Source organism: Solenopsis invicta, chromosome 13 (assembly GCF_016802725.1).
Source record: "Solenopsis invicta isolate M01_SB chromosome 13, UNIL_Sinv_3.0, whole genome shotgun sequence".
NCBI classification, from domain to species: domain Eukaryota; kingdom Metazoa; phylum Arthropoda; class Insecta; order Hymenoptera; family Formicidae; genus Solenopsis; species Solenopsis invicta.
Genome location: NC_052676.1, coordinates 15,300,983 through 15,312,834, shown reverse-complemented (window position 1 = coordinate 15,312,834; position 11,852 = coordinate 15,300,983). Strand labels below are relative to the sequence as shown.

The 11,852-nt window shown below is 33.0% G+C and overlaps 1 protein-coding gene across 4 annotated transcripts in view; it reads left to right on the top strand.

Annotated features, from left to right (window-relative positions):
• The first annotated feature begins 1,246 nt into the window (after positions 1-1,246).
• LOC105198953 (brain protein I3) overlaps positions 1,247-11,852 on the top strand; it is a 62,623-nt gene continuing 52,017 nt past the window's right edge. For 2 of the 4 annotated variants that reach the window (XM_039456840.1, XM_039456839.1), the window contains exon 1: positions 1,247-1,488. In XM_039456840.1, the coding sequence (XP_039312774.1) occupies positions 1,419-1,488 (70 nt within the window). In that variant the 5' untranslated portion in view covers positions 1,247-1,418. Of the gene's footprint in view, positions 1,505-11,852 lie in introns of all 4 variants that reach the window. The other 2 variants (XM_011173228.3, XM_039456836.1) reach the window with 2 other exon arrangements.

Below are 11,852 nucleotides of genomic sequence, written 5' to 3'. Positions count from 1 at the left end.
GCGTCAGACAAAATTTTTGTACAGGAAAAATCGTCTCAAAATTTATTCAAGAACACGTCTTTACAGGGACACATGGGTCGTTCTGAATCACCCTGTATAATGCATTAAAAGTACGTGAAAAAAATGGGCAATGATTAGAATTTTTGAGTGCCGTATGCATGCATGCAGCAATATGAGTCTCATTTGGAGAACTCATTTGAGGCTCATATGATGACGCATCTGTCGGATGCAGTGAGCTCACACCGTGCCGATAATCCGTACGGCATGCGCGCTTCGTGAACTCACTATGCGCGCATTTTGTTATCTGGGCATATGCATAAAGAAATTGATTAGTCCATTTCCTTATGCATGTGCTAATGGACAAATCAATTGTGCTAAATTAATTTTCTTAAGGGCCTTGCACATGAAATGCATAACATAACATAACATAAGATTGATAGACCAATGAGCATTCAGCATAAAGTCGCCATATTGATTTACATAAAATTCTCATTGGTGCAAAGGTTTTATGTTACGCTTATGCTCTGTTATGCATTTCATGTGCGAAGTCCTTTATGCCTGTTCTACAATAGCAGTAAACACAAGACCATAAGGTTGTAACGTAAGAAATAAAAATTTTTTATTTGCTTAGGAGCTCTTAAAACCACGCTTTACAACCTTACAAGCTTGAGTGCTTTCCAGCTACGACACAAATCGACACTGTGTAACACAGTGTTCATTAGTGTAAAAGAGAAAATTTTAGTTGTCTCACTCACACTAATGGACACTATGCTAAGGCTATAACACATACTTTCCAGAACCGTAACCATAAGACGAACCGTAAAAATTATCCAATCACAGTCGAGAATTAAGAAATAAGAATATGAATTCTCGACTGTGATTGGCTAATTCTTACGATACGTCTAAAGGTTGGTTTATGCAGGCCGCAACCGCTAACTTATGCCGGAATCTGTAAGAAATTGGCCAATCATAATTGATTATTCTTCTATAAGTCGATTATGATTGGTCAATTTCTTACAGCTTCCGGCATAAGTTAACGGTTACGGCTTGCATAAACCAACCTTTATGGTTACGGTTATGGGAGGTGTGTGTTATAGCCTTTAGGCCTGTCGCACATAAAATGCATAACCGAGCATAAGCGTAGCATAAGACCTCTAGACCAATGGGAATCTTGTGTAAATCAATATGGCAACTTTACGCTGGATGCTCATTGGTCCATCTTATGTTGTTCTTGTGTTACATTATGCATTTCATGTACGAGACCTTATACTCATACGAACGGACATCTTATTACACAATAGCTGGAAAACACCCATTAACCTAACGTTGTTGAACAGTGTGGTATTTATAGATTATGAAAATCATTGCGTTTCTGTTACGAGTAAATGTATATTTATTGACACAATAGTGGATTGATCATGGAAACTCAGCCGCTAAAAGCATCTGAAAAACTTCCACCGCCGTATTCCGTCGCAACGGCTCCACCAGGTGCGTCAGTTGTTAGGTTAGATCATAATTAAAAATGTTCTTTTTTCTCACAATTACGTGCAAATAATTATTGATTTCGTTGGTATCAATTTTCTCGCAACATTCTCGAAACTAATAATTCGGCACTACTGTCATGTCAAATATAACCGCATCTCGATAAAAGAAATAAATCACGTGTAACAATTAGATTTCATTGATGATTTTATTCTTAAAATGAGAATAAATCGAAAACAAATAATGTAAAAACATGTAAAGCTGACCGAGAGATATGCATGTTTCGTCTTTTTTTGTTTCATAAAATAATCCATAGTAGTTTTGACATTTGTTGTAGGTTTTTGTGACTTATTTAAGAAGTAAAGCGTTCTTAGGAAAATAAACATTATCTTTTAAGTTGATTGATAAATTAAGTTGATATTTTATATATAGTGTGTACTACGAAGAAACTGACAATTTCTAGTCTGCATTCTAGAAGCCATTTTAAGTATAAAAGTTTATATTTACTAAAAATTAATTTTCAGTTATCAAGGTATTAATAATTTTATTAATATTATTATTATAACATTGGGTAATACTGAAGGAGACGGTCTTCCTCACCGATTTTGATGAAATTAGGCTCATTCGATGCGTTTTCACATGAAACTAACGAATCTGGCAGAAAAAAGTGTCGCTCGGCCACACGAACCGAGATATCAATCATCAAAGTTAGCGATTGTACAGGTTAGAATATCAGTCATCTCGGCGTAATGCAACGAACTGAGCATGCGCTGTGATAGAAATATGCACGAAATTTGAAATGCTTATTAATAATTATATCACTGCCACATTTACTACACTTGCTTGTATTTGCTAAAACATTATGTTGGATTAAAAAAGTTATTAGTTTTTGTGCAATGTAGATTTTTTTTATTAAGGCATGAAAACAATTTATTTTATAAAATTAATTAATTTAATTAATAGACACATTCCACTTACAGATATCTTGAAACGAGGTCTACATATGTATTGCTCCCTCCACATGAGTTTGCGACTTTCCATACGAAGGGAGGTCCACCCCATTCCCACCCCCACCCATCCCACCCCCCGCGCGCGTGGGATGGGTGGGGTGGAATGGGGTGGACCTCCCTTCGTATGGAAAGTCGCAAACTCATGTGGAGGGAGCAATACATATGTAGACCTCGTTTCAAGATATTTGTAAGTGGAATGTGTCTATTAATTAAATTAATTAATTTTATAAAATAAATTGTTTTCATGCCTTAATAAAAAAAATCTACATTGCACAAAAACTAATAATTTTTTTAATCCAACACAATGTCTACTTTTTATTGAACATTTGTATAATATATTTTATAATTAACAGGGAGGGAGGAATAAAATATACAATGATGTAATTATTAATAAAGAAACGTTTCAAATTTCGTGCAAATTTCTATCACAGCGCATGCTCAGGTCTTTACATTACGCCGAGATGACTGATATTCTAACCTGTACAATCGCTAACTTTAATGATTGATATCTCGATTCTCGTGGCAGAGCGACACTTTTTTTTGCCAGATTTGTTAGTTTCATGTAAAAACGCGTCGAATAAGCCTAATTTCATCAAAATCGGCGAGGAAGACCGTCTCCTTCAGTATTACCTAACATTGTAATATTGTAACATATGAAAAATGGTGTGTATGAACCTGACATATCATTTGGTGGAAACTTACTAAACATTGACAGTTCTAGGTTTATTTTCAATAGTTCTACAATTCCTGTTAAAGTAAATAGTGCTGGCTGTTAAAGGGGAAAAAAAAAAAAATAGGACAAAGTGAAACGCCAAGTTCACGCAGTGTCTCAGTTTGACTGCGTCATTTTCTGGCACAATTCTTGTAGGATTTTAAAAGATCTATAGTTCTAGATGAGTTCTAGAAAGAGTTCTAGCGTTTAACATAGTTTATTTAATGTTTTTTTAATATTGTAAAATAATTATTTTATTATAATAGTTCCGTGTAAAATAATTACTTTATAATAATAGTTTTGTGTACGAAAAAATATTTTTCTTATAGTTCTTAACGTAATAAAGTGCCTTCCGAAAAATTTGTGTTGATTCCGTTATTTATTATTTAATAAAAAATTATTAACTTCCACCGAACACGTATATTATCATATATGGGTGAGACGCTGGTCTTTATTTGAGTTTTGTGTACCAAAAAATATTTTTCTTACAGTTTTTAACATATTAAACCGTCTTCCGAAGAGTTCCGGGCAATACCATTATTTATTAGATAATAATAAATTATTAACTTCTGCGAAAAACGTATATTCTATGTCTGTTAAGTTAGCACCCCCACCACAAAAAACCGAAACGCCACCTATGCCAAAATTAAGTGCTTTTATGTGCTAATTATGTACCCAATTTGAAATTTTTGTACTCGAGCGGTTTAGCAGGAAAATGAGATTGAAGGTGGGGGTGCCAGCTTAACGTTAAGCCAGCACCCACTCATATAAATAATTAATAAAATAAAAAAATAAATACACTAGAATTAAGTGCTTTTTATGTGCTTTTCAACGATATATAAATAAATGTTCGTACTCAATCTCTTCGACCAGAAAATCGTTCAGAAACTACAAATACACACTAATGGAACAAGAGTAAAGTACCAGAAAAAAAACAATTCTGAAATCGATTGTAGGCTTAAAATATTCTCCTATTTATGTGCTTTCGAAATATGCAAGACAGGATTTTTGTGCTCAACCCCTTGATCGAAAAACCGACCCTGAAGTGAGCACCCCACAGTTCACCTACAAGAGTAAACTACCAGAAAAAAAGCAATTCTGAAATTGATTGTAGGCTTAAAATATTCTTCTATTTATGTGCTTTCAAAATATGCAAGACAGGATTTTTGTGCTCAACCCCTTGATCGAAAAACCGACCCTGAAGTGAGCACCCCACCGTTCAGCTACAAGAGTAAACTACCAGAAAGAAAGCAATTCTGAAATTGGTTGTAGGCTTAAAATATTCTTCTATTTATGTGCTTTCGCAATATGCAAGACAAGATTTTTGTGCTCAACCCCTTCATCAAAAAACTGACCCTGAAGTGAGCACCCCACCGTTCACCTACAAGAGTAAACTACCAGAATTTACTGATTTACCTATAAGTATATAATTACTACTTAAAACGTCTAAATTAAATACCGCATATATGCAAAATTTAAACAAAAATAATCTAGATCGTAACCTTAATACAATGTCTGCGTTTCCACTGAAACTTTACTCTTGTACCGGAATGATAGGGTGCTCACTTCAGAGTCGGTTTTTCGATCAAGGGGTTGAGCACAAAAATCTTGTCTTGCATATTGCGAAAGCACATAAACAGAAGAATATTTTAAGCCTACAACCAATTTCAGAATTGCTTTCTTTCTGGTAGTTTACTCTTGTAGCTGAACAGTGGGGTGCTCACTTCAGGGTCGGTTTTTCGATCAAGGGGTTGAGCACAAAAATCTTGTCTTGCATATTTTAAAAGCACATAAATAGGAGAATATTTTAAGCCTATAATCGATTTCAGAATTGTTTTTTTTCTGATACTTTACTCTTGTTCCATTAATGTGTATTTGTACTCTCTGAACGATTTTCTGGTCGAAGAGATTGAATACGAACATTTATTTATATATTGTTGAAAAGCACTTAAATCTAGTGTATTTATTTTTTTATTTTATTAATTATTTATATGAGTCGGTGCTGACTTAACGTTAAGCTGGCACCCCTACCTTAAATCTCATTTTCCTGCTAAACCGCTCAAGCACAAAAATTTCAAATTGGGTACATAATTAGCACATAAAAAGCACTTAATTTTGGCGTTTCGATTTTTTGTGGTGGGGGTGCTAACTTAACAGACATGTATATTAACTCTTAAATACGTAAGTGGGTTTGAGAGACCCCATATAAAGTTTCGAGCGCTTCTTGTGTGAAGACGGAATGAGATAGGAGGGTTGGACTAAGACGTAAAAAAAAGTTTGAAATCTCTTTCGATTGATATGGTTGATCAACTTTTTTAGTCAACTAGAATTCGAACGGCACGGCAGCAAAGTTTTGTTAGGGTCAATGCCTCCCATATAGTGTGTAAGTGAAACATTTTTTGTGAGTATTTTATATAAAAAAGCTGAACAAAATACGTTCGAACAGGTCGGTTCGCGGATGTTACTCGCATATACTCTGTCTACAGTTGGAATACTATAAAATGCTGTAGAAAAGGGAGTTTTTTCGAAATATATCATGAAACACATCAATTTTCAGTTTTAGACACAATTTAATCAAAAATACTTCATATTTGCCTTGTTACATAAGTTTTCTAATAGAAATCACAATGATATAATTTTTTTTTTAAGTATGATTTTTAGCTCTTTAAAAGTTTTTTGTTGCAAAGATTGATTTTTTTTTTTTAGTGGATTTTTAGATGCCCAAAAATACCTTATATTTTCTATGTTACATAATTATACTTTTTAGAAGGAATGATTTTGCCAAATTTTATTTTAAAAATGTGACTCTTTAGCTTTAAAACGTCGTATTTGAAAGTCTTTAAAAGTTTTTTGTTGCGAAGATATGATTTTTGGAAGGAAAAGTGGATTTTTGACCAATTTCTCATTTTTGCTTAATGGTTTTGCCTTTATAACTTCACAATAAATTATTTTTTTGGCAATGCCGATTGTGCAGTCACACTCCTAAGATTCTGAACTTTTATTTAAAAAAAATTGTAGAAAAATATTGATTGTAATCAAAATTATAGCTTCTCAAAGTTGAAAAAGTCTCTCAGACCCGAAAATGTGTTTCCGTATTTTACAGAATCGGTGTGTTTAAGGGTTAACTTTGATCTCAGTTTAATTTACTCTTTAAATTATTACATATTAAAGTGCAGTACGTTAAAGAACAATCCTATATACTAAAATTGCAAGTTTCATCTCGTCATATTAATCGGAAAATGTACAGATGCTTCTTGAAGTATAAACCCAATAGTGTTGGCCTTTCTGGATTACTGCAGTATGTACGAGGTGTGATCAAAAAGTAAGGTAACTTTTCATTTTTTTAAAAAAATATTCATTTATTCATCCAAAATTGTGTTATCCCCTTCAAAATAATCCCCCTCTGATACAATGCATTTGTGCCGGCGCTTTTTCCAGTCGTCAAAACATTTCTGAAATGCACTTTTGGGTATTGCCTTGAGCTCTTCCAGCCATGCAGCCTTAATCTCCTCAATCGTCGCAAATCTTCGTCCTTTCATAGGTCTTTTCAATTTTGGGAAGAGGAAAATGTTTCGTCACCAGTTATAACCCTTTTGAGCAGATCATGATTGACGTCGTTCAACATGTCTTGGGCGATGTTTATGCGACGCTGCTTCTGATAAAAGTTAAGCAGTTTTGGAACGAATTTCGCTGACACGTGTCATATCCAAAACATCCGTTAAAATTGATTAGCATGAGCCAAACGATATGTTAAGATCATCAGCTATTTCTCTAATCGTGATTCGACGATTTTTCAACACAATTTCTTTAACTTCCTGAACATTTTCGACGGTTTTTGACGTGCTGGGGCGTCCAGAGCGAGGTTCATCGTTAACATTTTCTCGGCCCTCTTGGAATAACTTATACCATTTATAAACATTTTTTTTGCTCAAAGTTGACTCACCGTACGCCACTGTCAACATTTCAAGAGTTTTTGAACACTTAATATCATTTTTTACACAAAAATTAATACAAACTCTCTGCTCCATTATTTTCAACAGCAAAAAATCGCCGAGCACGCAAACACGAGTCTAACCTTTATGCCTCTCACATAAAAACAACACATGCTATATAGTCAAAACTGTGAACATATGATCGTGACGAGTGTACCAACACAAAAAAAAAAAATTTTGAAATTAGAGTGTACAGAGCACGCGAAATTCAAAAAGTCACCTTTTTTGATCACACCTCGTACGTATGTGATTTGTACAAATGGAAGTAGACTGATGGCTGCTGTTCACATGTTGCTGCAATAGTCTACTATCTAGCTCATGTCAGATATCTGTCAAAAATCTTTAAACCGGCTCAGATCCTCAGTGAAATGTTTTGACAGGATAATGTCATTCCTGTCATTGAGGACGATAGCGATGAAGATTAAGAGAGTATGAAAGGAGAAAACTTATCTTGATTTGTGAGAGGCGAGGGGACTCATAAAAATCAAGCACCCCGATATGTGAGAGGCGAGGGAATTCACAAAAATTAAGCATCCCGATTTGTGAAAAGCGAGGAAACTGATTATAAATAAGATCCACAATTTCAAGGTTTCAAAAAATTTTTTCGAAATATTTTTTTTAAAGCCAACCTTTATTTTGAATTTAGATTAGTTGCTGAAGTGTTATAGATGTCTATGGGTCGCAAGTGGCCGTTAGTGACGAAAACGAAGTGTAGGCAGTGCCAAACAAATCGTACGCGGCATGCAGACAATCTTCAATTTTTTAAACTATGTACTACCCTTCCGATTGTTTTGAAAATTTAATATGTTATACTAGATGGGTTGAAGCTTTTTTTAATAAAAAATGGTGATAGTATCTCAAGTGCATCTAATAAAAAAAAATTTGAAAAGATTTTGAAATTTTTTTTAAGCGATTTTTTTTTAATTTTATAATTTTTTTCTAACACCGCATCATTGATCCTCTTAACATATATTTTTTTGTCAAAATTGGTTCATCCATTAAAGAAAAAATTTTTTTTTTTTATTTTTAGTTTTACTCCCATAATTTTCATAAAAATTTTGTTCAGATATAATCTTTTGGGAAACATAGTTTTACATGACTGCCAACTTATGGTAAAAATCTCGACTAGATTCGTGCGGGGGCAGCATACACATACTTATCCTGCTATGCTCTTTGACCCGGACTGGTTAAAAAAACATTTTTATGTATTTTAATACAAATCTTTATTATTGCCTTCAAAATAGACTCTTTTTGAGCCAAAACAAGCATGCCAACGGTTAATCCAATTTTTCATACACTTGTTATAAGCCTCGGCTGGGATGGCCTTTAGTTCCTTCAGCGAATTACTTTTTATGGCCTCAATCGACTCATGGCGCGTTCCCCGAACCGGATATTTGAGTTTTGGAAACAAAAAAAGTCACAGGGAACTAAATCTGGCGAATACGGCTGAGCGATGACTTTTGTTTCGTGTTTGGCTAAAAAATTTAGTCACACTCAGGCTGGAATGTGCGCATTATCGTGGTGAAAAATCCACGAATTGTCTGCTCACAAATCCGGCCGTTTCCGGACGAATTGCTTCACGTAGACGTCTTAAAACGGCCAAGTAATATTCTTTATTGACCGTTTGACCCTCTGGAAGGAATTCATGGTAAATCACACCACGGTCGAAGAAAACGATGAGTATCACTTTAATTTTTGATTGACGAGATTTTTTCGGTTTCGGCTCATTTTTGGCTTCTGCAACATTTTCAATGATTCCGTAGTCGTAATTCCATTGAAAACACAAACTTTCAAGCAAACTCGTTGTTCAATTTTTGTTTCTATACTAAAAATCGCCAGACAAATTTTTCGCGTAAACAAATAGCTGCCAAACACACATTAATTGACATATTCCGCTCAAACTTCACACGAATGTCAAAGAAGGTTGTACCAATCTAGAAAAAAAAATATATTGATTCGGTTTACGCGCGCAGTTTAATGGACCAGTCTGGGTCAAATTTGATCAGATGATGTATGGGTCAGACGCTGGTTTTTATTCGAGAGTTCTATGCACAAAAAAATATTTTTCCTACAGTTCTTAACGTAATAAAGTGCTTTTCGAAGAATTTTGACCGCTAACATTATTAATTATTTATAAAAATATTCCTGTTTTTTGAAAAAGGCGTATATATGGAAATATAGGTGAGTCGAAAGTTGACAGTTTTGTGTACCAAAAAATATTTTTCCTACAGTTCTTGACGTATTAAAGCGTCTTTCAAAGAGTTTTTGATCCCGTAATTTATTAATTAATAAAAAGCTGTTATCGCCCGTGGAAGACGTATATTCGCGTATATAGACCGGACGGGATCCGATAGCGCACTGTGCGATAGTCCACCAACCAATCATCTTGACTTATCTAACCCAACCAACGGAAAAACTCTAGGCATCGGCCGCTGTGAGTGGTGGTGGATTATCGGTCCCGTGCGCTATCGGGAACTGCTCATGTAGGCCAGATAACAATTTATTGCTAATTAATTACTAATAACGAAATCGACCAAAACTCTTCGGAAAGCGTTTAAATACGTTCAGAACTGAAAAAAAAATATTTTTTTTGTACACAGAACTCTTGAAACTAGACCAGCATTTCACCCACATACGCGAATATACATATTTCGCGCGAGATAACAACATTATTAACTAATTAAGAACGGAATTTACTAGAACTTTGGAAGGCGCTTTAATACGTTCAGAATTGTAGGACAAATATTTTTGCTATTCAGAACTGTCGAAAATACACCAACGTTTCATCAATATACGCGAATATACGTCTTTCTTGGAAAGTATTAATTTTTTTATTAATTAACTAATAACGAAATTGTTCAGAACTCTTTGGAAGGCGTTTTAATACATTCAGAACTGTAGGAAAAACATTTTTTGGTACATAAAACTCTCGAATAAAGACCAACGTCTCACCCATATATAAAAATATACGTGTTTGGCGGAAGTTATTAATTTTTTATTAATTAATCATAACGGAATCGATCGGAATTGTTTGGGAGGCGCTTTGTTACGTTAGGAACTGTAGGAAAAATATTTTTTGGTACACAGAACTCTTGAATAAAAACCAGCGTTTCACCCATATATAATGTTTCGCGGAAGTTAATAATTTATTATTTACTAATAAATAATGGAATTGACAGAAACTCTACGGAAGGCGTTTTATTACGTTAAGAACTGCAGGAAAAATATTTTTTTGTACACGGAAATTTATTATATATTATTATAAAATAATTATTTTACAATAATATTAAAAAAAAATTATATAAATTATGTTAAACGTTAGAACTCTTTCTAGAACTTATCTAGAACTATAGATCTTTTAAAATCTTACAAGAATTGTGTCGGAAAATGACGCAGGACAAACTGAAACGCTGCGTGAACTTGGCGTTTCTCTTTGTCTTAAGCGGTTTTTTTCTTTTTTTTTTTACGGCCAGAACTATTTACTTTATCTATCAGGAACTGTAGAACTATTGAAAATAAACCCAGAACTGTCAATGTTTAGTAAGTTTCCACCAAATGATGCCAGCTTCACACACACTGAAAAATGTGAGGTAAAAATTTTTTTATAGAAAACGATTTACATTTATGAAGTTACAAACAAAATTTTATATTTAAAATGATAAGAATTTTATTATATTTTTTTCTGTTTGCAATTTTTTTACCAGGGAGATATAACTTTTGTTAGAAATATTTTATAATTTTATAATTTTATTAGGTACTATTATTTTTTCTTACTATATTAGAGAAGAGGTTAATATGGCACCCCTTTTCATTTTATAGAATAATTTTGTTTACAATTAATATTTTCTATTGAAACTTGAACGATTATATTTGTTAAAGTGTTGTTTGATAGATTTTAGACTTAAAGTTATGAAATATTTATTATTTAGGATGCGATTTATAAAAATTTAATGCACTGCAAAATCGGTGGAAGAAAAAAAGTGGTTGAAATATGGCTATGCATAAAAATAATTTAAAAGAATTAGTTTAGTTTAAAAGAAACACAATACTTTGTCACAAAATTATATATTTTTAATTTTTTATTGCTTAGAATTTCCCTGATTTTGTATTTTCCTACGTTCAGAAACTTTAGAAATACTATTAGAAATTTTAATAGAAATATTATTTTATCCCTGTTTAACAACAAGCATAAAATGATATCTCTAATGTTTCTGAACAACACTCTCTAGAATGACAATTGATTTATCAAAGAAACATTTTGATATAATAACTTTGCTTAAAAAATCACATTTACAAAATTTCATGTTATTGTTTTAATTTTGTATAACTCGAAATATGAACAGCCGAATAAAAAGTCAAATATCAAAAAAATACTCGACTGCATGTATATTCATGTGATAATACACTTAAGTTTAAGAATAATGAGGAAATATGTATAATTAAAACTTAAATGTGAATCTTGAAAAAGTTTAGAAGTGCTCAAAAGTAAAAAAATGTATAACAATTGTCAGTTATTATGCATTGTCGTAGTAGAATCACTAAAAAACGGCAAACTACTAAACGAATAACTCCGTAAGGAATTGTTACTTACAACAAGAGCTACATTATTTATTTATTTATTTAAATATTTTGATAACACAATTAGAAGAATGATAT